Raw genomic sequence first — 27217 nt, forward strand, 5'->3', positions numbered from 1 at the left:
CTTCCCCACCATCGGAGCCAACTCACCACCAGGTGGTGATCGGTTGAAAGCTCCGCCCCTCTCTTCACCTGAGTGTCAAAGACATGCGCCCGCAAGTCTGATGATCCAACCTTCTTCCCAATCACATCCTTCCAAGTCTCACTGTCATTGCCCACGTGAGCATTGAAGTTCTTCAGCAGAACGAGGGAGTCCCCAGCAGGAGCACTCTCCAGAAAACCCTCCAAGGACTCAAAAAAGGGTGGGCACTCTGAGCTGCTGTTTGGTGCATAGGCAAAAACAACATTCAGGACCCCCCCCCCCCCCCCCCCCCCCCCCGAAGGCTGAGGAAAGCTATCCTTTCGTCGACCGGGGTGAACCCCATCATACGTTCAGGCACTGAGCTGGGGGGCAATCAGTATATCTACACCTGCTCGGCCCCTCTCACTGTGGGAAACTCCAGAGTGGAAGAGAGTCCAATCCCTCTAGAGAAGACTGGTACCATAGCCCGAGCTGTGTGTTGAGGTCAGTCCGACTATGTCCAGTCGGAAATTCTCGACCTCGCACACCAACCAGCTCAGACTCTTTCCCTGCCAGAGAGGTGCATTTCCACATCCCGAAAGCCAGCTTCTGTAGCCGGGGATCGGACCGCCAAGGCTCACACAGCACCTGACCACCTTGGCCCTTCCTACAGGTGGTGAGCCCGTGGGAAGGGTAATCCTCACTTCCTTTGTGGCCTCCTGGATGAGTCATCGTTGTTTTCTTGGGCTAATCTTTGAAGGCCAGCCACTCCTAGAAGGTTCACCACTGTTCCATGTTTTCTCCATGTAAGGATAATGGCTCTCCCTCAGGTTCGCTGGAATCCTAAAGCTTTAGAAATGGCTTTTGTAACCCTTTCCAGACTGATGGATGTCAATTACTTTATTTTTCAACTGTTCTGGAATTTCTTTGGATGGTGTCATTTTGTAGGAGCTTTTTTAGATCTTTTGTCCGACCTGATTTTGTTGGGACAGATTCTGTTTAAGTGGTTTCTTGATTGAACAGGTCTTGTGGTAGTCAGGCTTGGGTGTGATCGGTGAAAAATAACCCAAAATTGTGATTAGCCACAATTATATCATGATTTAACAAGGGGGGTAATTACCTTTCCCACACAGCGCCAGGTAACTTTGAATAGTTTTTTTCCTTAATAAATATCACCATTTAAAAACAGAATTTTAAGTTCACTTGGGTTATATTTGTCTGATATTTACATTTGTTTGATTAGCTTAAACAAAGTGGGGAAACTATGCAAAAATATAAGAATTTGCGAAGGGGACCAATCATTAGGCCCTTTGAGGAAAACCCGTAACTACAATGTGATCCGTGACGAAAATGAGTTTGACACGCCTGCCTTACAAGTCGCGCAAGTGCAGTTGATCAGGGATTGAGCTTGACTGCGTAAAGCACATTTCCGTGAGTAATTCCACTCCCCTAAAAGTGATTATAATGACCTATATTAATAGTTTGAACCATAAATATACCACAAAGAATGATCTCAAAACACTTTGTCGGTGCTTATAGCGTTGTGTGTCGAAATGAGTGTGGGTTATTTGTTTCCATGTTTCGATTTATTTCTGTGATTTTTATCTCGACAGGTTGGAAGGTTGCCAGAGGATGTTTGAAGACCGAAGAAGCTTCTCTCCTTCATGCAGACTGTAAGGCACAGTTTGATTACTACTGTCTGTGAACAGAGCCATCTGCAGTATCAACTGGCAGTTTTAATCATGCATTGGGGTTAACAAAAAATGGTTTGAGCTGAATATTTTCAAAGAATTTTTATTTAAGTCACAGCAGTTCTCGATAAAAGAGATATGACAACATTGTTTTCAGTTATGTGTAATATTTTGCTCTTTTTATATTTTGATTGTATGTTCTGGTAGCTGATGATGATGATGATATAAAATCCTTTTTTGCTGTGGAAAATTTTGCCCCAACATATTTTGGATTACTGTACTTAAGCTAGCAGCGTCAACATTGTTGTCTACTTGTATATAAACATTAACATAACAGACAACAAATATTTCATAGATGATGTTTCATTTCCCCTTTGTTATGCACTACTTAAAGAAAACATCCTGGTTCCTCATGTAAATTAAAAGTATGAATTTTTAAATTGCAGTATTTTACAATATATTAACTCAACTGCAAAGCAAATAATAAAAAAACTAAAACAAAACAGTTGTTTGTTTCAATGGGAATGATTGCCCATTACTATTCCAGAGCTGTCAAATGTTACAAAACATCATTATTTTGTTCAGGAAATCGCTGAACATTGACTCGTCAATGATCACTGCCTCCATGGTAGCGAATAAGCTACTGTATACATCTTAACATGCTTCTTACAAGTGTCACGAAGGGAGGACAAAGAGTGGATAGGCGAAGACAATGTCAAATGCGGAGAGGGTCTCGGACTTCCGCTTCCTGGGAGTTAACATCAGGGAGGACCTGACCTGGAGAACACACACTGCTGAGCTGAGTGAAGAAGGCCCAAAAGAGATTCTACTTCCTGAGGGTTCTCAGGAAGAACATCCGTAAGAAACTGCTGGTGTACTTCTCCCGCTACACGGTGGAGAGCATCCTGGCCTACTGTCTTTGTCTGGTTCACCATCTGCACAGTAGCACAAAGGAAAGAACTCCACAGCGTCGTACAGGTCGCCCAGCAGATAGTCGGCTGCCCTCTCCCTTAACTTGAAGATCTGCACAGTTCCTGTTGCCTTGAGAATGTCAAGATTCTCCAGGATCCATCACACCCTGGACACAAACTATTTGAACGCCTCCTCAGGCAGATGTTTCCGGTCCATACAGACTAAAAGAAACAGATTAAGAAACAGTTTATATCCTTCTGCCATTACCATGTTAAATGCTGCTAAGTTGATCTAATGCACTTTAAGACTGCGCTTTTGACAGAGTCATGTTTATATAGTCATGTTTATATAGTCTCATGTTTACAAAGTACAAGTACAAAGAGACACGCTTATGAAGAACAGTTTATACTGCAAGCTATCAGTTACGCGGAGGAACATGGGAATCGAGCAGCCGGGAGAGAATTCAAGATCAACGAATCCATGGTTCGATGGATGACAGATGGCGAACACAGCTTTACGAAGACTAGGAGGCAGCGCCGGGTGAGTTACGCCACAATTTGTGAATGGATTGTGGATGCTCGGGCTAGCGTGTCGCACGGCCTGCCACGGGAGCTGTTGAGGCAGTTCTACACAGCGGTCATCGAATCAGTCCTGTGTTCTTCCATCACAGTCTGGTTTGGTGCTGCTACAAAAAATGACAAACTCCGACTGCAACGGACAATCAAAACTGCTGAAAGGATTGACGGTACACCCCTACCCACCCTTGAGGACTTGCACGCTGCCAGAACTAAGACAAGAGCGTGCAAAATCCTCTCGGACCCTCCACATCCCGGTCACCGGCTCTTCCGGCTCCTTCCCTCAGGTAGGCGCTACCGAACAATGCAAACTAAAACCAGCAGACATTCCAACAGCTTCTTTCCTCTTGCCATCAACTTCTTAAACAGCTAACCTAGAATTCCATTGCAACATGCTGCCAAATTTTTTGTTTTGAGTTTGTGGTCACATTTCTGTCGGGCCAATTATATGTTACTCGTGCACTCACTGTAGTAGTCTCGCCACGCCGCACTATTTGCATATCTGTTGTTGACCAATACTGGCCACTCATGCCGGAGTACCATCTGCCCCACGAGTATCTGCAACATTCGCACAATTGACATTGTCCCAGATTATCGCACTACTCGTCACTTTAAACCGCATACATTCCTTGACGTCTCGCCGCCCTTTGCACAATGGTCATTGCACCGGACTATTGTGAGATTAGTCATTCAAACTGCTCCTGTGCTAGAGGACTCTGCATCTTTTTGCACAATTGTCAAAAAAAAATAAAAAAATTGTACCGGCATGACCAACCCTTTATTGCTCACTGGCAGTTTTTTGTCAATGTCTTTATGTCTCAAAAGTGTTCTCTGTCCAGTGACTGTCTGTTGTCGTACACGAGCAGCTCCAACTTCCGGAGGCAAATTCCTTGTGTGTTTTTTTTAGGACATAGTTGGCAAAATAAAGATGATTCTGATTCTGATGCAATATCAGGTAACAAATCAATGTTGATTAATGACATCATTACAAGCTATGATGTGGGCTTTTTGTTACTAAATGAAACGTGGTTAACAGAAAGTAGCTGTAATACCATTTTAAATGAGGCAACACCACAAATTTTGTCAAATAGGGAAAATAGAGAGAGGACGAGAGGGCGCAAAGCGCCATCTAGGCTCCGAAACAGTACTGCAGGCCAGTCCATGACACAAAGGTTATTGTTTTAATACTTTATAGGTATTGAATTTGCTTGTTATTTTAGTGAAAAAATACAATGTATCAGGTTAAATATTAGCACAAATCAGCGAAATGATAAAATGATACTACATCTGAAGCCACCCAGGAAAAACTCAATTACCATGTCCGAATTTGATACAGTTGACCCAAAAACTGTAGAGAAAACGGTTCAGCAGCTGGAACCATCCACGAGCTTTCTTGACTCAATACCGTCTGATTTTTTCAAAGCTATTGCGAAGTCAGTGCCAGGTGATTTGCAGAAAATAATCAACTGCTCACTTCAGTCAGGCGAGTTTCCTAAAGTTCTGAAAGTAGCGGCCATTAAGCTTGGGCAAGACGCTGAACCCGCTTGGATGGCAGCAGTCGCCCATTAGTTGATGAATGTGTGTGTGAATGTGAGGCTTTGGCCACTGTGATGATGTAGATAAAAACGCTACACAAGTGCAGTCTAGTTACCATTTATTATTCCTAAAATATCAAATAAACTACATTTTTTCATGTACCTCAAGATTCAAATGAACTTTGCTGGTTGCATTCCTTAACCGAAGAACATTGACGTCCGTAGTATCGGGAAGCTTTTATTTTGAAGGTGTCTTTCGCCGCCAGTTGGCGACCTATTACCGTAATGCCGAGGATGAACAAAATTAGGGGCGGCTGGCTTGACTGCTACTTTTCGAGTGGAGGCTGGCTTGACCGCAGTTTTATTTTGAAGGTGTCTTTCGGCGCCAGTTGGCGACCTATTACCGTAATGCCGAGGATGAACAAAATTAGGGGCGGCCGGCTTGACTGCTACTTCACGAGTGGAGGCTCGCTCGAGCGCAGTCCGGTGGTGTTGAGAGACAACATTGTTTTACGGACCAAACATTTCCCAAAGAAGAGAGAAAACTAAGAAGGGATTGTGAGAGTCGCTTCCACGTTGCTTTACTCGGCACTTGCTAAGTTGCTAACCTTGCGTTGAGATGTTCGCCTGCAGAGCGGCCTGGCAAAGGTGCGGACCTTTAGCGAGGAGAGCAGCCTTCCGGCTGCCCCGGGATGGTGAGTGTTTTTGAACGACAAGGCAGTTGTGCACTCTTGAACTTTGTAGCGCCTGTCACGGCTCTGGCTCGTCCGCGTTGCTCATACGGGGAGGCCTCGAGCGTCACCGCGGAAGAAATAGTACACGTTGTTCCGGCGACCGGTTCAGGGTCGGCTATCAATCGAATATACAGTGTGTTACATTTTCGAGCATATATGTTGAACACGGTTCAAATCATTCATAACCGGGCAGCTATGGTTTTATGTAAGTTTGCGTGCGACCTTCACCGTGGGTCACGTGGTAGGCCACATGTCGCGTGAGCTCGACTTGAGTTGGTGCTCGGCTCAAACACGGGAATTCGAAGGACAATTAGACATTTAGCGTTGATGCTATTATGCTAGGTTTATGGAACCCATGTCACCCATGTCACAACATTTCGATGCGGCTTCTGTCAACTGTTCGGTCAGAAACTGGTCTCTCTCGGCGACTTCTGCGATCACACTCAACCGGATGGTACCGTGGCTCAATCTTGTGCCGGCATCCCTTCGACTGTTCCTAATGTCCATGAATCCATGCAACCTTAGACTTGAGCAGATTATCTGTTAAGTAATATAGTGGTAGTATCCAGTACTTCTCGACAGCAATTATAGTCAACCTCTTTAAGTTTTACAGCAGTTTGAGCAGGTGGTTTGGTAATTACCATTTAATACTTCATATTAAGTTGAAGAAGAAGAATCAGCTTTTATTGTCATGAACATGCATGCATGCATGCACACGAAATTTGTTCTCTGCATTTGAACCCATCACAGTGAACATATACACATGTTAGTGAAGCACACTGGAGCAGGGGGCAGCCCAAGCGCCCGGGGGATATATATTTTTTTCAGATACTCCCAGTAAAGAGTCTGTTTTTTTTTTTTTTTAGCTGGATTAAAAACTTCTGTTTTATAGACTTCGTAGACTCCACATATAATAGAGTCAAATTAACTGCCTGCAATAGAAGAAGCAAGTCACTGATGATGTAGTGGTACACTCGCCTGACTTTGGTGCGGGCAGCGTAGGTTCAGTTCCCACTCAGTCACGGCGTGAATGGTTGTCCGTGTCTATATGTGCCCGCGACTGACTGGCGACCTGTTCGGGGTGTAGTCCGCCTTTCGCCCGAAGTCGGCCGGGATAGGCTGCGGCGACCCGAATCAGGATAAGCGGTGTTGACAATGGATGGATGGAAAAGGAAGCATTTTTGGTTTGTTCATTCTTAGGAGTGAAAAACAAGGCTTTTTTTGGGGGGGGATTCATTCATTATTAAATTATGGCTGTTGTTGGGCAAGAAAATACATTCATAAGTTTTTATATATATATATAATATAAAAAATATTTTAACATCAGTGCATGTTTTGATGTTTTTTGTACATAATACAACCCCAATTCCAATGAAGTTGGGAAGTTGTGTTAAACATAAATAAAAACAGAATACAATGATTTGCAAATCATGTTCAACCTATATTTAATTGAATACACTACAAAGACAAGATATTTAATGTTCAAACTGATAAACTTTATTGTTTTTAGCAAACTTAGAATTTTATGGTGAACGTGAAGTGGACCTTAAGCTAATTAGCAGCTTCCCGTCAAATCTTGATTCCTGTCTTCAAATAACGCCTTCCCCAAATGGTTGGGGAAGCCTATGTGGTTAATATTCACCCATGCGCGTGAGGCTCCACCCACTGGCGTTGAGAGGAAGTGCAAGCGCCAGAACTTGTGCACGTGCCTCTGATGTTTGTTAACGGAAGATAAAATGTCCGTGTTTATATATCTCGCAAACTCTGTAGAAATATTCCAAATGCATGCCTTGGTCTCTGTGTCCCTATTCTCACTTTGACAGGTCTTCTGCATGATTTTGAAAGCTGTTCATAATTTGAAATCAAACAGTACGAAATGTTGTATTGAACAATAAGCAACCCATCTGCCACGACCAAAGTTTAAATAATGATTCTATGCGTGAGAGAACAAAGTTGGGAGTGTTTGAGATTAATATTATTTTAAAAACCCATTTACTCAAATTTGCAGACAAGATTCAGGTTGGTGGGCGTGGTCTTCTTCAAGTCGGCACTCCCTCTTCCTACGCCCCGCCCCTGGGGTATTTAACTCTAAACTCGCACCTTTCTCAGAGAGTTGAGTTGAGTTCAGGCTTCTTTTTCATTCTCCTCGTGCCTGTGCTGGCAGCTCGCCAGCAGGTTGGCCGCCGGCCAGCCCCCTCCCCCTTCTTTTTGTTCCCTTTTTGTCCTCGGGCGCCTCCGGGTGGCACCACATGCGCGAACCTTTTCGATCGAAGAAGTCGACCATGCGCTTTCCCTAGCCGCGATCGGTCGGCGGGGCCTCAATGAGCAGCTGCCCTCTTTGAGACATTAGTTTGATTGTAACAATTAAATCCAAATTACGAGAAACCGGAAGTAATGCAAACGTCGCTCCCGGCTTATTACTTTATCCTAAATTAATTACAATTCTTATTTGATAGAAATCGCGACAGCGAGGTTCACCTCTTTGTGGACAAGTGCGTGAGAAAATAGTCAAACAGTTTAGGGACAATGTTCCTCAACGTACAATTGCAAGGAATTTAGAGATTTCATCATCTACGGTCCATAATATCATCAAAAGGTTCAGAGAATCTGGAGAAATCACCGCATGTAAGCGGCAAGACCCAAAACCAACATTGAATGCCCGTGACCTTTGGCGGCACTGCATCAAAAACCAACATCAATGTGTAAAGGATATCACCATATGGGCTCAGGAACACTTGATAAAACCAATGTCAGTAAATAAAGTTCGGCGCTACATCCCTAACTGCAACTTGAAACTCTACTATGCAAAGCAAAAGCCATTTATCAAGAACACCCAGAAACGCCGCCGGCTTCTCTGGGCCCAAGCTCATCTAAGATGGACTGATGAAAAGTGGAAAAGTGTTCTGTGGTCCGATGAGTCCACATTTCAAATTGTTTTTGGAAATTGTGGACGTCGCGTCCTCCGGGCCAAAGAAGAAAAGAACCATCCGGAATGTTATGGACGTAAAGTTCAAAAGCCAGCATCTGTGATGGTATGGGGCTGTGTTAATGCCAATGGCATGGGTAACTTACACATCTGTGAAGGCACCATTAATGCCGAAAGGTACATACAGGTTTTGGAGAAACATGCGCTGCCATCCAAGCAACGTCTTTTTCATGGACGCCCCTGTATATTTCAGCAAGACAATGCTAAACCACATTCTGCACCTGTTACAACAGCGGGGCTTCGTCGTAAAAGAGTGCGGGTACTAGACTGGCCTGCCTGCAATCCAGACCTGTCTCCCATTGAAAATGTGTGCCACATTATGAAGCGTAAAATACGACAACGGAGACCCCGCACGGTTGAACAGCTGAAGCTGTACATCAAGCAAGAATGGGAAAGAATTCCACCTACAAAGCTTCAACAATTAGTGTCCTCAGTTCCCAAACGTTTATTGAATGTTGTTCAAAGAAAAAGTGATGTAACACAGTGGTAAACATGACCCTGTCCCAGCTTTTTGGGAACGTGTTGCAGCCATAAAATTCTAAGTTAAAGATTATTTGCTAAAAACAATAAAGTTTATCAGTTTGAACCTTAAATATCTTGTCTTTGTAGTGTATTCAATTAAATATAGGTTGAACATGATTTGCAAATCATTGTATTCGGTTTTTATTTGTTTAACATAACGTCCCAACTTCATTGGAGTTGGGGTTGTACAATCGAATTAGATTTTGGGCTTATGAATTTATATCAGCTTTTAATCAATAAATCCTAAAATAATGTCGGAGCCATTTTCCATGGAGCCATTTTCCTTACAATAGAATATATATATATATATATATATATATATATATAAAACATAATTAAATTGCCCCATGTTTGGCTGGAGACCAATTCAGGGTGTACCCCGACTCTTGCCCAGAGTCAACTGGGATAGGCTCCAGCTCGTCCGCGACCCTAGTGAGGATAAGCAGTACGGAAAATTAATGGTTGGATGCACCATGTTTCTGCACTCTTCAACCTCTATCATTTGTTGACCCTGTTAGTTTCTTGCAAGGTCACTTGTTTTAGTCTTTAGTAGCTAGGCTTTACACGATCAGGATTTTTGGGACCGATCAGCAAATTTAAAAAAACGATCACCGATCCGATCACAAGATGGAGAGCAATGTGTATTTAAATGACCTGTTCATTTACTGTATATACTTGTGAACATAATTGCTCACAAAATTATATTTACAATAAAATATGTATCTTTGTTCATCTATTTATGCAGTGAGGCATAGTGACAGACAGAACAAATGAATGGTCTTCTATTAGATGGCAGGAAGTACATACAGTAATTAATGTATCCCACTTTTTGTGACATTTTTGTTTGTCGGTGTGCCGTGAGATTTTTCAATTGTAAAATATGTTCCTGGGATCCATAAAGGTTGGAAATCACTGCTCTAGTCAGATCGTGTATTCTAATCAGGTCAAACCAACATTACAACATGATATAAATAATGGGTGCTAACCTACTGTAATTCAATTACTTTATTGTCATTAAATGACTTCACCCACACCGAAACTTTAGAGCATGATTCGACAGAACGGCGGCATGTTTACGTCCAACCGTTAGTGCTAGCAATAGCTTGCTTGGCTACATAACGTTTTGTTACCCGCTTGCGGGCCGTATCGTATTAAAAGTACGGGAACATGCCTCAAGCAAACCTTAAACGAACGTCCTCTCCTGAGCACCGGTGACCACCAACACGTTTTTCCCCATTTTCTTCTTATAATACAGTCGGCGCGATCCACTCTTGTTGTCGTCGCCACGATAACGAGTGTATCCGGTCGGATTTGAGTTGACAATATAAAGCCCAATGATCGTAAAAAACGGGATGCGGTGGTATCGGAATGCAAGATTTTATTGCAGTAGTCTGACATAGAGCAAATTTGTCTTGTAGTCTGATCCGGGCATTACGTGTGTTGTCTGCCTCTGACGTGTTATGCGACAAGGCTAAAAATAAACTAGCTTTTGGATTCAAATATACTGTGCACGATGGCGACGCGGAGTAAATGTCTTTTGCGGACATCATTGATCGGATTGGCGAATTATGATATTAAAGCCGATCAGCATAAAATGCTAAATATCGGCCGATACCGATCAGGCTGATAAGAGTGAGTCTCGTTGGAGCTGGTAACAATATTTCCATGAAGCGGACAAGTTGACTGGTGGATAAACTGTCTTCTATAGCAGTACAGCAGATTGTGTAGTTTTGTGTAATGGTTTATTTATTTTGATTTTGTGTTTTCTGTTTTTCCAGGTTTGCTACAGAGGCAAATGTCATCAATGCCTGGCGGGTCTGGAGAAAACATAGTTTACACTGTGCTGTGTGGTGGCGTCTTAGTTGGTGCTGTGTCATACGTGAGTTGTAGCATTGTTTTTTTTTTTTTTTTTTTTTTTTTCCTTTGGGCGGCTATGGCTAAGTAGGTAGAGCACGTCGTCCAGTGACCGGTTCGAATCCCGGCTACGAATGTCCGCATGTTGAAGTGTCCTTGGGCAAGACAGTGAACCCTAATTTGCTCCAGGTGGGCCTGACATCGCCTTGCATGGCACCAGTCGCCCATTGGTGTATGAATGTGTGAGTGAGTGGGTGAATGTGAGGCTTTGTAAAGCGCTTAGGGCACTGTGATGGTGTAGATAAAGCGCTATATAAGTGCAGTCCATTTACAACCCCAATTCGAATGAAGTTGGGACGTTGTGTTAAACAGAATACAATGATTTACAAATCATGTTCAACCTATATTTAATTGATTACACATTGTCAGTAAATACAGTTCGGCGCTACATCCGTAAGTGCAACTTGAAATTCTACTATGCAAAGCAAAAGCCATTTATCAACAACACCCAGAAACGCCGCCGGCTTCTCTGGGCCCGAGCTCATCTAAGATGCACTGATGCAAAGTGTAAAAGTGTTATGTGGTCTGACAAGTCCACATTTCAAATTGTTTTTGGAAATTGTGGACGTCGTGTCCTCCTGGCCAAAGAGGAAAAGAACCATCCGGGCTCTTATGGACGCAAAGTTCAAAAGCCAGCATCTGTGATGGTATGGGGCTGTGTTAGTGCCAATGGCATGGGTAACTTACACATCTGTGAAGGCACCATTAATGCTGAAAGGTACATACAGGTTTTGGAGAAACATATGCTGCCATCCAAGCAACATCTTTTTCATGGACGCCCCTGCTTATTTCAGCAAGACAATGCCAAACCACATTCTGCACGTGTTATAACAGTGTGGCTTCGTCGTAAAAGAGTGCGGGACCTAGACTGGCTTGCCTGCAGTCCAGACCTGTCTCCCATTGAAAATGTGTGGCGCATTTTGAAGCGTAAAATACGCCAACGGAGACCCCGGACTGTTGAACAGCTGAAGCTGTACATCGAGCAAGAATGGGAAAGAATTCCACCTACAAAGCTTCAACAATTAGTGTCCTCAGTTCCCAAACGTTTATTGAATGTTGTTAAAAAAAGAGGTGAAGTAACACAGTGGTAAACATGCCCTGTCCCAGCTTTTTTGGAACGTGTTGTAGCCATAAAACTCTAAGTTAATGATTATTTGCTAAAAACAATAAAGTTTATCAGTTTGAACATTAAATATCTTGTCTTTGTTGTGTATTCAATAAAATTTAGGTCGAACATGATTTGCCAATCATTGTATTCACCATCCATCCATCCATTTTCAGAGCCGCTTCTCCTCACGAGGGTCGCGGGCGTGCTGGAGCGATGATCGGCAGGAGGCGGGGTACACCCTGAACTGGTTGACAGCCAATCGCAGGGCACATAGAAACAAACAACCATTCACACTAACAGTCACAATTTGTTGTCAATTCATTCATGTTTTTGGGATGTGGGAGGAAACCGGAGTGCCCAGGCACGGGGAGAACATGCAAACTCCACACAGGCGGGGCCAGGGATTGAACCCCGGTCCTCAGAACTGTGAGGCTGACGCTCTAACCAGTCTCCCACCGGGCCGCCTCATTGTATTCTGTTTTTATTTATGTTTAACACAATGTCCCCACTTCATTGGAATTGGGGTTGTAATTTCGGATCTTATTTGTTCTACTTTCTTTGTATGTATGGATTACTTGGGTTGTTCCCAACATGTGGTGAAACCTTCAGGTCAATAGCACCTTTGGAAGTAGATTTAGTGAGAAAAATGGAGACGTGTTAAATACTTATTTCAGCCCCTGTATCTCACCTCTGCTATGTCACTTGAGATAATGAACCTATAATTTAACATTACATTCATATAATATAAGCTTTATTAGTCCCACAATAGGGGAATTCTTCAGGAAGAAAGCAGCAATAGTGGATGCAGGAAATACAAAAAGAGCATGCAAGAGAAGACCTTTGTTTTCAAATGTGTCCAGTATTACCAGGTTGATGCAATAAAGCCAATAAAATGGCAAATATTGAAGCTATAATTTATTTACAATTATAGAGTAATAATTATGTTGTGAAATTATACAGTATGCATTTTTGCAGGTTTCGGCCTTGGCCTCCTCAGTTTCGGTCAAAGATGTTCATTTCGGTGCATCCCTCGTAAATAGTCTTCAAGAAAGAGGGTTCAAGCTTTTTCTTGCCAGTCTTGGTTGAAGGTTACTGTTAGACCAAACATAAAAGAGAGAGAATTGTACATTGTGTATTTAAAGTAGCCACATAGCTTCCGCTACCTGAATGCTAACATACATGGGTTATTCCACAGGCACATGTGCTAACAATTAACATCTGCAGTCCCCTCCAAAAGTATTGGAACGGCAAGGTCAATTCCTTTTTGTTTTCTTTGTATATTGAAAACATTTGGGTTTCAGATCAAAAGATGAATATGAGAATTCCAGCTTTTATTTCATTGTATCTACATCGAGATGTTGAACAATTTAGAACAAGTATTGGGTGTTTCTAGTTGCTCAGGTGTTGCCTTTTAGATTGATTGCTTAAACAGGTCGTGCTTGTTTTTGGCTTTGGGTTTCACTTGTGAAAACTGCATTGACTGTTAAGCAAACATGAAGACCAGGGAGCTTTCTATGGGTGGAAAGCAAACCATTTTGAAGCTGAGAGAAGAGGGAAAATCGATCAGAGCTATTGCACAAACATTGGGCATAACCAACACAACAATTTGGAATATCCTGAAATGAAAGAAACTACTGGTGAACTGAGCAACAGACATCGAACAGGTCGGTCAAGCGTATCAACAGCAGTTGATGACAGTAACATTGTGAGAGCTGTGAAGAAATGCCTAAAGACGACTGCTTAGAGCGTCTCCCTCAGAGTTCTGAGGTCCGGGGTTCAATCCCGCCTGTGTGGCGTTTGCATGTTCTCCTTGTGTTCTTCTCTTAAAGGCCCCTATTCAGGCTGCTGCTCCTTTTGAAATACTGTGATTAAATGCCCCTTCCTCTGTTAGCTAAACAACTACTAATACGAAGTATGCACCTTGATGAGTCGACAAAAATATTGCTTTCATTTCAGCGACTGTGTTAATTTTTTGATCGTACAATCAACATCTTGTAAACTGGTTCTTCTAATCTGACCAATTTCTCTCCTCAGGCTTTCAATACTGTGTCTACTGACAGTGCCAGGTTCAATGATCGCATTTCTGAAATCAAAACTAGACCCAAGAAAGAATGGACGCCTAAACCATGGCCTCCTAAGCGTAAGTAATTTTATCCCACCATGGTGTGTACAGTGTTAACCCACATATTCACGATACGCTGCTCACGAATGCACCTATTCGCACAATTTTTTTGGAACCTATCCTGTTATTTGCTGGAAAAAACACCTATTCACTATTTTTGGCCAAAACCCTGTTTAATATATATATATTATATATATATATATATATATATATATAATATATATATTATATATAATAATATATATATATATATTGCCACATATGACATACAAACCAATTTATTTCAAAAGGCTATAACATTTGAATTGAAAATAGTATTGAGCATGTAATTAGTTGCATGTCTAGATTCAAGTATTAAACTAGCCATCCCCTTTCAGTGAGGCTGTTTGGCAGATTGCTTCAAATAATTTTGAATATCAAATGTCAAAACAGTATTCTTCCTCGTACCATTTGTTTTTGTGTTGTAGGTGGTGAAGCGGGACCAGCGGAAGAAGCCAGTGAAGAAGCGGCTGCTGAAGCAGCCGCTGACAGTGAGTCAGAGACTGTAGTGGAAGCAGTTGAGGAAATTGTTGTCGAGGGAGCCGAGGTTGTCATTGAGATGGCAGAGGAGGTTGTACCGGCTGCACAGCAAGCGGAGGTCATGGCAGATGAAGCGGTCCAAGTGGCTGAAGTTGTTGAGGAGACTGCCCACACGATCACGGAACAAGTTGCTACTGAGGACCCTGAAAGCAATGGTATGACTTCCTCACTTCAGGAGTCCACAGCTACCTCTGAGGGCTGAGGTCCCTTCACATTCAAAATTCTCACATAATCTAAATCTGGTTTAATGGCTGCTAAAAGGTCTTTGGGAACTGTAAACCCAGCAATTTAGTTGCTGTCGAACCTTGAATAACCGTGTGAACGTATCCTGGGGTGGGGGGAGTGTAAGAGTATTCACAGTGCTTCCCTGTTTCCAGATTTTGTGTTAACAGTCTGATTCATAAATGGAATTAAAACAAAACTCAAGTCACTGTCATTTTTGCTTTAATATAATAATATAATATTTATATATATATATATATATCAGAATCATCTTTATTTGCCAAGTATGTCCAAAACACACAAGGAATTTGTCTCCGGTAGTTGTAGCCGCTCTAGTACAACAGACAGTCAATTAAAAGAAGCATCAGCAGCGACTGCCCTAATAATACAAATGTCAAACAATTTTGTGTGTGTGTATATATACAACCCCAATTCCAATGAAGTTGGGACGTTGTGTTAAACAAATAAAAACAGAATAAAATGATTTGCAATTCATGTTCAACCTATATTGAATTGAATACACTAAAAAGACGATATTTAATGTTCAAACTGATAAACTTTGTTTTTAGCAAATGATGATTATCTTAGAATATTATGGCTGCAACACGTTCCAAAAAAGCTGGGACAGGGTCATGTTTACCACTGTGTTACATGACCTTTTCTTTGAACAACATTCAAGAAAAGTTTTGGAATTGAGGACACTAAATGTTGAAGCTTTGTAGGTGGAATTCTTTCCCATTCTTGCTTGACGTACAGCTTCAGCTGTTCAACAGTCCGGGGTCTCCGCTGTCGTATTTTACGCTTCATAATGCGCCACAGGCACGGTGGCCGACTGATTAGACCGTCAGCCTCACAGTTCTGAGGTGCGGGGTTCAATACCCGTCCCCACCTGTGTGGAGTTTGCATGTTCTCCCCGTGCCTGCGTGGGTTTTCTCCGGGCACTCCGGTTTCCTCCCACATCCCAAAAACATGCATTAATTGGAGACTCTAAATTGCCCGTAGGCATGACTGTGAGTGCGAATGGTTGTTTGTTTCTATGTGCCCTGCGATTGGCTGGCAACCAGTTCAGGGTGTACCCCGCCTCCTGCCCGATGACAGCTGGGATAGGCTCCAGCACGCCCGCGACCCTAGTGAGGAGAAGTGGCTCAGAAAAATGGATGGATGGATGGATAATGCGCCACACATTTTCAATGGGAGACAGGTCTGGACTGCAGGCAGGCCAGTCTAGTACCCGCACTCTTTTACTACCAAGCCACACTGGTGTAACCCGTGCAGAATGTGGTTTGGCATTGTCTCGGTGAAATAAGCAGGGGCGTCCATGAAAAAGACGTTGCTTGGATGGCAGCATATGTTTCTCCAAAACCTGTATGTACCTTTCGGCATTAATGGTGCCTTCACAGATGTGTAAGTTACCCATGCCATTGGCACTAAGGTTGAACATGATTTGCACATCATTGTATTCTGTTTTTATTTATGTTAAACACAACGTCCCAACTTCATTGGAATTGGGGTTGTATATTTAATTGAATACACTACAAAGAAAATATATTTCTGGTTCTGGGATTTTTATTCACCGTTTTTGTGATAATTTTGACCCCACGGGGTGAGATCTTGCATGGAGCCCCAGATCGAGGTTCAGCGGTCTTGTATGTCTTCCATTTTCCAATAATTGCTCCCGCAGTTGATTTCTTCACACCAAGCTGCTTACTTGATGTAGATTCAGTCTTCCCAGGCTGGTGCAGGTCTACAATTTGGTTTCTGGTGTCCTTTGACAGCTCTTTGGTCTTGGCCATAGTGGAGTTTAGAGTGAGACTGTTTGAGGTTGTGGACAGGGGTCTTTTATACTGAGAACGAGTTCAAACAGGTGCCATTAACACAGGTCACGAGTGGAAGACAGATGAGGCTCTTAAAGAAGAAGTTACAGGTCTTTTAGAGCCGGAAATCTTGCTTGTTTGTAGGTGACCAAATGCTTATTTTCCAGCAGAATCTGCTAAAAAAAAAAATTAAAAATCAATCTTATTTTCTGTTTTTTTTCCCCCCTCATTTTGTCTCTCATATGTGAGGTATACCTGTGATGAAAATTACAGATCTCTCATCTTTTTAAGTGGGAGAACTTGCACAATTGGTGGCTGACTAAATACTTTTTGGCCTCAATGTATTTTCTTTTAGTTCCCTGTAGATTTCATAAAATTTTCCGTAAAATTCCAATTCCCTTTTCGTCCTTTGTGTGTCTGAGTGAAATAGTAAAACCGGTGTAATCGAGAACTCTTCATTTTTATTAATGTAGCGACTAAGTACTGTACTTACAGTACTATAAGCACTGAGATTGATCGAGGTTTTTCGTCACTTTTCCTAAATTCTACAAATATAAAAAGAAACGTGGTGCCCTATACGAGACAAAGATAGTTTGATTGTAACGTTAAACGTACGTCAAACTAAACCAGAAGTAAACACAGGTGTTTACTTTCCACGGTATTTCTTTTCCAAATTAATTACGTTTTTATCCAACACCAATATACGCTAGAACAGCGTGTAAACCCTGTCCACACACTTGCTCTCACATCTTTTCACTTTTTTCTTTTCTTCCCCTCCTTCTTCCGCCTTCTCTCTGTGACGTGTGCACGTTCGTGGTGGAGAAAGAGGTGTTCTTAAGTAGCCATGCCGTTGGACTATCCAAAGTGAAGATGTATTTTCGGAGTGTCGACATCGGTATTTAGCTCGGTAACTGCACGTTACAATTATGCCAGATAACCGCTGATGTGAATAAAAGTATTTAGAAACAAATCTCTAAATTCACTTTAGAAGGTCGCCAATCCAATTTCGGAATAAGGCTGTCGGATAACAAAATGGAAGCGTGAAGCCCTGTGTATACTTTCTTGATGCACTGTATATGTAGCTTGTATTTATTGGTGTGAATCATTAGTGCCCCCCTGTTAGTGTTAATGACTTTGATAAGTACCAGTAAGGGTTTAAAGTCCAACAGATCACATGGCATAAAGCTATGGGATGTAGCTTAGTTGCAGTTATGGGTGAAGTAAATGTGATCACACGAAACTCAAACATTGAATTAATTTCGCTTTGCAGGGTAGATAACATACACACATATCCTATCTGTTTACTTTGTGTGGCTATAGGATTTGGCCAAACACTATTATCACAGTATGAATTGGATGCACAATGAGTTGAAACGAATATTATATTGTAATTGAATTTGTATCTATTCGTAGGAAGAGACCTGTGTAATTTTACATTTTTATATGAAAAAGATGTATTTGTAAAAGATGGGTTAATTTATTTATTACAATCAGTATAATTACTGCAACTATTTTTTTCCTGAAATAAAATCGTAATGTTCTCAGTGTTGAATTTCTAATCATTCAATATGTGATCATATTCATTTTTGCATATACTGTAACCTGCGTCATGAGCACTGTGAACCCATCCATCCATCCATCCCTCTATCCATTTTCTGTACCGCTTATCCTCACTAGGACCCTATCCCAGCTATCTTCGGGCGAGAGGCGGGGTACACCCTGAACTGGTTGCTGTTATCTATAATTAAAGCTGCTGTCCCATAAAGGATTACTATTGTCATTAATTTGTCTATATTCATGTTTTTATGACGCTATTGTGTCAGCGTGTCAGAGGTAGCTATGGTGAAAATTTAGATTGGAGAATTAAATGTTATGTCCATTAAAGGTTTCAGCCAACAAGGGATTGATATTTTTCCTCACCGTGGCTAAAACAGTTTTATGTTGCAAGAGCTGAACACAGCAATATAAAACTTCAATATCATTGATGTTGGGATGGCTGGATTTTATCTTGCAGTGGTGCTGGCAGCTTCTCCTATGCTGGAGGGAACTGAAGTAGAGGAACAAGTGGTATGTGCTGCAGCTGTTAATGAAGCAGCAGTCAAAGATGCACTTCTGCCCCCAGGAGTAATGGAATCAGTTGAGACTGCACTAGCAATGTTGGATGAGGAGGCAGCCCCGTCACCAGTGGAGGCTGCATGGGCAGTTGAAGAAGCCTCAAGACAAACTGAGGCTTTAGTAGGGGAGGAGGTCCAACCCACAATAGAGCCTGCACCATTGGTTGAGATAGTGGTCACCCCTGCACCAGTGGTTGTAGACGCCCCAACACTATTGGAGGTTGCACCAGCAGTCGGGGAGGCGCCAATACATTCAGAAGTCACACCAGCAGCTGAGAAATCCACTACACTAGGGGATTTTACACTTGCAGTTGAAGAGGCTTCAACACCAGTAGAGGTTGTACCAGAAGTTGAGGAGGCCCCAATACATTTAGAGGTTGCACCAGCAGTTGAGGATTCCATAACACCAGGAGATTTTACACTGGCAGTTGAAGAGGCCTCAACATCAATAGAGGTTGTACCACCAGTAGAGGAGTCGCAAGTAGCGCTTGCATCAGTAGTTGAGGAAGTGCTCACACCGGTAGTGGTTGAGGAGGCCTTGCCGTTTGTAGAGGCTGCACCAGTGGTTGAGGAGACCCCAACACCAGTGCCAATGACACAGACTGTTGAGGAGGAGCCAATATTGATGGATGTACCAGTGGTCGAAGAGGCCTTGACAACTGTAGAGTGTTTCCCAGCAACTGAAGATTCCCTGCCCTCAACTGTCCCTGCACCAGTGGTCGAAGAGGTCCCAGACACAGTAGAGATTGCACCAGTGATTGATGAAGCTTTGCCACCTTTTGATTCTACCCCAGCAATTGAAAAGACTACACTAGTGGTTCAGGTACAGGCTTCACCAGTGATCGAGGAGACTACGTTACCACTTAAGTTTGAAACAACAGTTGAGGAGATTCTTTCAACAGAAGAACCGAATATTGACTTGGCTAGCTCAATAGAGGAAGAAGCACCGCCACCTCTAGTAGAGGCTCTAGAAAAAGATTCCAAGCGAGAGTACATAGTTGTGGTTTTGGAAGGGACACCTAAGGAAGATAAGTCTCCCAAAGTGCTAGGAGTGGCACCAATGGCTGGACGAATCATCCCAGCACCAGAAGATGAGGTACAAAATTTTGTATATCATTGAACAGTCATATTAAATCTCCCTCCCCCCCCTCCCTCCTTGGACACAAAGTGCTTACGTTAAATACGGTATAGGGTCGAAAGTATTGAGGCACCTTAAGTGGTTTGACTTGGCCTCCTATTCTCCGCTGAATTCGTTTCATTTGGCTCACCAGGATTAACCGTACAATTGCATGAATTTATCATTAAGGGAAATGTTAAGGGGAGGTTCATAAGCTGTTGCTTGCACCCCAGTGCCCAAAGCAAAGCCCCATATGGCGCTTTTCCGTTACTAGTTCCGGAATGGCCTGGCCCCGCTCTGCCCCTGCCTCGCTTGGCCTGGCCTGGCCTGGTCTCCGTTGCTTTTCCATTAAAAAAGGCACCAAACAAAAGTGTGAGGGATTGGGGTGGAATCAAGAAAAAGGTGACACACTCGCTTCTTTTCGCGCCTTCCATCTCTCGCTGTATTTCATCTTCTGCCAATATGGACGAAAATGCCTGCACCTCCTCAGTCAACCACAGAACAAAAGCCGCTTTAAGCCTGCTGCACACTGCAACGTGGTCAAACCTGACTGGAGCCAACCGTCGCGTAGCGTTTCCGACGCACACTTGCACATTGAGGGATTGCACGAGCGGATGCCCTGAACAGCGAGCCTGGACAGCCATTTGATGCTGTGTATTCAGTAAAATGTACTTTTATTACATTTTTGAAACCATAAAAAGATACATTAATAGTTAAGGAAGAAGCAGGTTGCTAAAGAGACCGGGTGTTGCTGAGAATAAAAGCGAGTGTATGGACATTTGAAAGGAGGCTCGCTGGCTGCATTCATTTACACATACCCAGCAATTTACGTATGTTCGCGTACATTCTGGTCACAAGCTTTGCATTTTCATCCGCATTACATTATGAATATACATTAGTTAAGTATTGCTTTATATACTGTCGAAACCATGAGGGAAAGTTTACCTGCGTTTTGATTGGCTGTAAGCTGCGACGTTAAGATGGCGATTCAAATTTTGAATTGCAGCAAAACCAGTGGCAGTCCCCAAAACCACGCACTCTGCGCGACAGTTCAGTCGGGTTCGGCGGCGGTCGTTGTGCGGCAGCCTTTAGACGCCAAAAAAGCGACAATTAACCGCGCTTGAACAAACGCCTACATCTGTCGGCCAGTCAGATGACAGTGATCAGGCTGGGTGGAACCAGGCTGGTTTGGGGCAGAACCGGGGAAATAGGGTTATGACCTGAACCCCATGAACCACCTCTGGGATGAATTCATGAATTAATGTGGAATGAGAGATTGTCTCATCCAGGCTTGGTGTCCAACCTCCCAAATTGCTCCTCTGGATCATTTGGCAACAAATAAAAATCCTCCATATCTCACTTGGATGAGAAGCTTTCATAGCTGCAGGGAAGACCAGCTACAGATTTGAATGACATTCTTGGAACTGTAATGATATATGCCAATAATTTTGTACTTGTGTCACACTTGCTTGTTTTGATCGATGACGTTAATGGAAACAAATATTGTTCAAATTCTGCTACTCAGGATAAGCGACATCTTCATAGGGTCCAAATGCAGTGAATTCAACTAAGGTATTGTAACTTCTACATGTTTCTACCATGAAAGAATAGAAAATACTCTGTTATGAACATTATGTAATTGGAATGAAAAGTGAACTTGTTTCAGTAAGGTAAAAACAAATGACATGGGTTTCGATTGACATACAGTGTGGATACTAATAATATATACGTTTCTGTCCATCACAGTAAATGGTTCCGGAATGATGGCTCCTGTGTAGCAGAAGAAGAGGAATGCGTCTTTTCTTTTTCCTTTAACAAATGCACCAATGTTATATTAAAAGGGTCACTAGATTTAGAATAATGCTTATTTTATTTTTCAAACGCACACGCAAAATTCTTAGTACCCTTCCTTTTAAAGAAAGAAAATCCTTCAACGGCCATTGGAATAAATTTGCCAACCCCTCCTGGGAGAATGTCCTTTGGACAAATGGAAACACAAATGGGGTGGGGGGGGGAGGACTTTTTCTGTACAGGGTGTCGTGAATCTGTCAGCGACAATGAAATCTCAGGGCTAATGAGTTATTCTGGAGCAAAGATGTGCTGCCCTGTGTGAGGAAAATTGGATCTCAGCTGCGGGTAATGTGTCCTCATGATCATCGATGGATAAATGACCCAAAACGCATCAAAACACCCAAGAATAGCCAAGAACCAAACTTTGGACCATTCTGAAAACCCTGATCTAGATTCTATTGAGAATCTGTGGAAAGTGCTGACACAGGCAGTCTGGAGGACGTTGCTCACCCCCACTTACACATCCACCTTTAGCATTTACTACCTCATGATTGCTCCATTATACCGTATGTTCATATTTCACTCTCCAGCTGCATGTGATGTGATTCGACAGTGTTCTTGGCCTACTGTACCAAACATTCCAGTCTCCAAACTCAGGTTTTTACCTCGCATCCGTTTGTAGCTGGACCAACTGGACAATCATGCTTTGTCGAATGAGGGAAATCAAATAAGTCCAGTAGCCCAAGACGCCAACCTCAAATGTTCATGTTTCATTCTTAAAAAAAGATATACGGGCTACGTCTTATTTAACATATTTTCCAAAAACAGGACACTATTTCAGCAACAGCAATACAATACATTCATGGAGGCATTTGATCTTCTCTTCATTTCCTTTCCAGGGTATTTGAACTTTTAACTAACCTTAAAAAATGTCAGATTCCTCATCTTTTATAATACCAATATAGTATTGTAATGCACTTCCATCATGAACCTAGTGGAGGTAAAATACTGGAACATCTTTATTGTATGAAAATTCTGTAGATGATTTGATTGTTACAGCTTAACTGGCCTTTCTGTCTCTGTCACTTTCTTAACAGGTTAAGATTGATTAGGAATGGTAATTTTGGCTTTTACTCACGTACTGACAGTCATTGATACCACATTGTAGTAGGGTATAAGCATCGTGCGCCTTTAACATGTGGTCCAGTTTATGTGGAGGAAATAATTGTTTGATCCCTCACTGATTTTGTAAGTTCGCTCGCTGACAAAAAAACATGAGCGGCCTGTAATTTAAAAGACATAAATAGGCGATGGAAGAAAATGGAATAAACTGTCCCATCTCCTTTGGGGCTCCTCGCAAGATTTCACCTCGCGGGGTATCAATGATCTTGAGAAAGGTTAGATATCAGCCCAGAACTGCATGAGAGACGCTTGTTAATGATCTCTAGGCAGCTGGGACCACAGTCACCAAGAACAACATTGGTAACGCACTACGCCGTAATGGAGTAAAATCCTGCAGCGCCTGTAAGGTTCCCCTGCTCAAGAAGGCACATGTGCAGGCCCGTCTGAAGTTTGCCAATGAGCACCTCAATGATTCAGAGAATGATTGGAAGAAGCTGATGTGGTCAGATGAAAAATCGAGCTGTTTGGAATCAATTTGACAAAACGTGTTTGGAGGAAGACGAATTCAGACTATGACCACAAGAACACCATCCCCACAGGGAAATATGGATGGAGCCTTTAACCCTGAAATCCTGCTCTCGCAGCTTAAATGGGTCATGGATGGTCTTCCAGCACAACGATGACCAAAAGCAGACAGCCAAGGAAATGAAACGGTGGCTAAAAAAAGAAGCGCATGAAGGTCATCAGAATCAGAATCATCTTTGTCCAAAAAACACACAAGGAATTTGTCTCTGGTAGTTGGAGCCGCTCGAGTGCGACAACAGACAGTCAAGAACACTTTGGAGACATAAAGACATCGACAAAAACACTCACTGAGCAATAAAAGGTTGCTAGTAATCTGGTAATCCCGGTACAATTTCTTTTTTTGGGGAGTGGCCTAGCCAGTCTTCAGACCTAAATCCCATGGCTCTGTGGAGGGAGCCGAAGCTTCAAGTTGCTACGGCGCAGCCTCGAAACCTTAACGATTTGGAAAGGATCTGCAGACGAGTGGTCCAAAATTCCTCCCGAGATATGTGCAAACCTGGTGATCAACGATAAGAAATGTCTGACCTCTGTACTGGCCAACAAGTGGTTCTCCACCAAGTACCAAGTCATGTTTTGATAGGGGGTCAAATACATACTTCCTTCAATGAATTGCAAAATAATTGTAATCTTTTGTTTGATATGGTTTTCAAAATTGTCCTTTTGATATTCTGTCTCTCCCCGTTAAAATACACCTACCGTTAAAATTTGACCGTAGGCTGTTCATGTCTTTGTTAGTGGCTAAACTTACAAATTCAGTGGGGGATCAAATAATTCCTTCTTCCACTGGTATGACAGGCTTGAGGCAAGTGCAAACAGATATTTATGTGCATCTCTCTGTCTGGGGTGAAAAGTATTGAATCAGAAGCTACAGCTCTGTTATACTGTACTTCCACTTTCAAAAATGTCTCCTCATTCAAACATTTGTTTTTTTTTTAAATTTTACAGTAGAGTAGTTGTTGGATTTGAGTATTGTTCTCTTTGCCAGGTTCCATCTGGTAAGACTCAGGACTGTTTTATGATAATGTAAAGCACAATTATTGACATACTGCCAAGTAATAGACAAAGTTAAATCATTACATTCTTATAAAGTTAAACGCACAATTATTTCCTCACACTTACATTGAATTTATTGAAGAGACTATTTCTGACTCAACCATTGTACGGCATTCACTTTCGGGAGACTTTATGCTAAACGCTTATATGATATGACAATAGTGACTGCGATATTTTTTATTTCAAGATCTTTATTCAAACTTAGACATGAACATAAAAACATGGAGGCAATTGGTCTATAAAAAAATGTAGAAATATTCAAATCACAAGATACTGTAAATAGAAGGGTATAAGGCATTGTAGACATTTTTTATTCAAGGTCAATGATAAGTCACTAATGTATTGCAGCGTATAAAGATTTGTAAGTTTCAAAGTATGTGTACAAATTAAATGCAAGTATTTGAAAATTTGGAAGGGATTTTGAAACTCACTTTGTGTACGTAAAATTTTCCAATTAGTAGCGTAAAAGATGGTTTCAATGGACAAAGACATCATGATTACATACAAATATTGTAATGATATCACTGGGCACCACAATTTTGGTTGACTTACGTCTGACAGCTGTTTTTAACTCATTTTTGGGTGCGCAATCCAAAACGGATCTGTTTTTCTCCATCACGTCAAGTTTTCGAACTATACAGCCCTGTTTTCTTGAAAAATACTGTACTTAACAGATATGTGGTTGCTTTATAAAACTTGAAATATTGACATACAAAGAAATATGAAAGAACCAGGCATGACTGCAATATTTATTGAACACCATTATGTTTTACAAAGGATATGGCACAAATCCTCTTAATTCCTACTATGCTAGCTTTCTGTTTGCAGATATTGATAGAACTGATCTGTTGGGAGCTGCACATAAAATTCAGAAAAATGCTCAAATGTAGAAATAAAATGTAAACAAAGGCCAAAGCCCAACAAGGTCATGAAATAGTGCTATTGGTATTTATATTCAATGTTCAAGTATATTCAGAAACGTGCTCAAATGTCAAAGTAAAATAACGGACAAATTTTGGGACTAATTTGTTCAGACGGGCACAGAATTGTTTAGGATGGAAATAGCTTTTTGTCTGAGTTTTTGTGTTCACTTTGAATCCCCTTTTGTTCCCTTTTGTTCCCCTTTGAGCCATTAAACAAGTTGTGTGCCGTCACACTCACAGTCTGCGTGGTTTCTTGTCCCTATTGCCAATAAATGACTAACTCTGGGGGGGAAAAAAAACTTTTCTGTCGCTGCCTTGATTTGTATTTATTATTATTATTTTTTTTTTTTTGCTGGTGGTGAAAATCGCTTGCTCTGCTTTCAATCCTCTCAAATTCTTGCGTCTTCACTCACATTTGGATTGAATTTTATAGGGTACACGTGTACGACCTGTTCATGCAATTATGGTACTTTTCCGTTTAGGTTGTTTTTTATTTTTGTCTGGGCTTGAAATTCAATATTTTAGGTTATAGTCTTAAATGGTTTGGCTTTAACTACTTATCTATTATTGATTCTTGTGTACTATGTTGCGGTCTTTTATTATTAGTGTATTAATTTGATCTTGTTTTTACCCAGTGCAGGTGACATTGAGTGACATGAAAGGATCCCAAAATAAAATGCATTATTGATATAATTAAAAAATAGAACCTTTACTGCTTTATATCACAAAATGTTGTTTCCATTTCATACAGGAAAATGTGAACGGACGAGATTGAGGAGCATCTTCTCCGTCTCCTGAAGGAGCGTACAAACGTTCCTCCACCGCGACCTCACTGCAAGGATAAGCTGTTCTTGACAAGCATGACTCCTTCCTTGAAAAGATCACACTAGAGTGGAAGGAATATGTAAACTTTCAAATTCATAAATTCATGTATGAACAGAGCACATTTACTCTAAATTTCGACCAACTGGATCAATAATGTCCGGGTGCCAATCGCAGGGCACATATACACAAACAACCATTCACATGTACAGACAATTTAGAGTCTTCAATTAATCTACCATGCACGTTTTGGGGATGTGGGAGGAAACCGGAGTACCTGGAGGAAACCCACACGGGCACGGGGAGAACATGCAAACGCCACACATGCGAGGCCGGATTCGAACCCGGGTCCTCAGAACTGTGAGGCAGACGTGCTAACCAGTCGCCCACCGAGTTAACGCTCGCTCGTATGCAATTTCGTGAACACAAACAAAGCACCTATCAGACGTACAAATGAATCCCTATTCTACTATTTTGCAATGCACGTAACAGCCCTTCTCCTGGGAAGAAGCAGAAACAACAACATTAATACAACCCCAATTCCAATGATGTTGGGACGTTGTGTTAAACATAAATAAAAAGAGAAGACAATGATTTGCAAATCATGTTCGACCTATATTTAATTGAATACACTACAAAGACAAGATATTGAATGTTCAAGTTGATAAACTTTATTCTTTTTAGCAAATAATGATTAATTTAGAATTTTATGGCTGGAACACATTCTAAAAAAGCTGGGACAGGGTCATGTTTACCACTGTGTTACATCACCTTTTCTTTGAACAACATTCAATAAAAGTTTTGGAACTGAGGACACTAATTGTTGAAGCTTTGTAGGTGGAATTCTTTCCCATTCTTGCTCGATGTACAGCTTCAGCTGTTCAACAGTGCGGGGTCTCCGTTGTCGTATTTTACGCTTCATAATGCGTCACACATTTTCAATGGGAAACGGGTCTGGACTGCAGGCTGGCCAGTCTAG

General features: G+C 41.9%; 2 protein-coding genes across 4 annotated transcripts in view; both read left to right on the plus strand.

Annotated features, from left to right (window-relative positions):
- The window catches only part of atoh8 (atonal bHLH transcription factor 8), a 31776-nt gene extending 29855 nt beyond the window's left edge, over window positions 1-1921 (plus strand). The window contains exon 4 of the mRNA XM_061787242.1: window positions 1611-1921. Within this exon, the coding sequence (XP_061643226.1) occupies window positions 1611-1637 (27 nt within the window). The 3' untranslated portion in view covers window positions 1638-1921. The remainder of the gene's footprint in view (window positions 1-1610) is intronic.
- A 3100-nt stretch (window positions 1922-5021) lies between these two features.
- Window positions 5022-27058, plus strand: mgarpa (mitochondria localized glutamic acid rich protein a). Of its 3 annotated transcripts, none has more exons than XM_061787235.1 (7): window positions 5039-5405; window positions 10731-10831; window positions 14009-14114; window positions 14564-14830; window positions 18726-19921; window positions 21468-21514; window positions 26168-27058. In XM_061787235.1, exons 1-6 carry the CDS (start codon window positions 5330-5332, stop codon window positions 21501-21503), a joined length of 1782 nt encoding a protein of 593 aa, XP_061643219.1. In that variant the 5' UTR covers window positions 5039-5329; the 3' UTR covers window positions 21504-21514; window positions 26168-27058. The 3 variants fall into 3 exon arrangements, with proteins under 3 accessions (XP_061643220.1, XP_061643219.1, XP_061643218.1); XM_061787234.1 differs by lacking the exon at window positions 26168-27058 and adding an exon at window positions 21689-25655 and having other exon boundaries at window positions 5040-5405; XM_061787236.1 differs by lacking the exons at window positions 10731-10831; window positions 26168-27058 and adding an exon at window positions 21689-25655 and having other exon boundaries at window positions 5022-5405.
- Window positions 27059-27217: the final 159 nt, after the last annotated feature.

Source organism: Phyllopteryx taeniolatus, chromosome 10 (assembly GCF_024500385.1).
Source record: "Phyllopteryx taeniolatus isolate TA_2022b chromosome 10, UOR_Ptae_1.2, whole genome shotgun sequence".
NCBI lineage: Eukaryota > Metazoa > Chordata > Actinopteri > Syngnathiformes > Syngnathidae > Phyllopteryx > Phyllopteryx taeniolatus.

Bases quoted from the DNA above. Each gene is read 5' to 3' on its own strand.
- mgarpa (XM_061787235.1), top strand. From the start codon at position 5,330: ATGTTCGCCTGCAGAGCGGCCTGGCAAAGGTGCGGACCTTTAGCGAGG. The intron at 5,406-10,730 runs GTGAGTGTTTTT...CTGTTTTTCCAG, and splicing joins CTTCCGGCTGCCCCGGGATG to GTTTGCTACAGAGGCAAATG. The intron at 19,922-21,467 runs GTACAAAATTTT...TCTGCTACTCAG, and splicing joins TCCCAGCACCAGAAGATGAG to GATAAGCGACATCTTCATAG.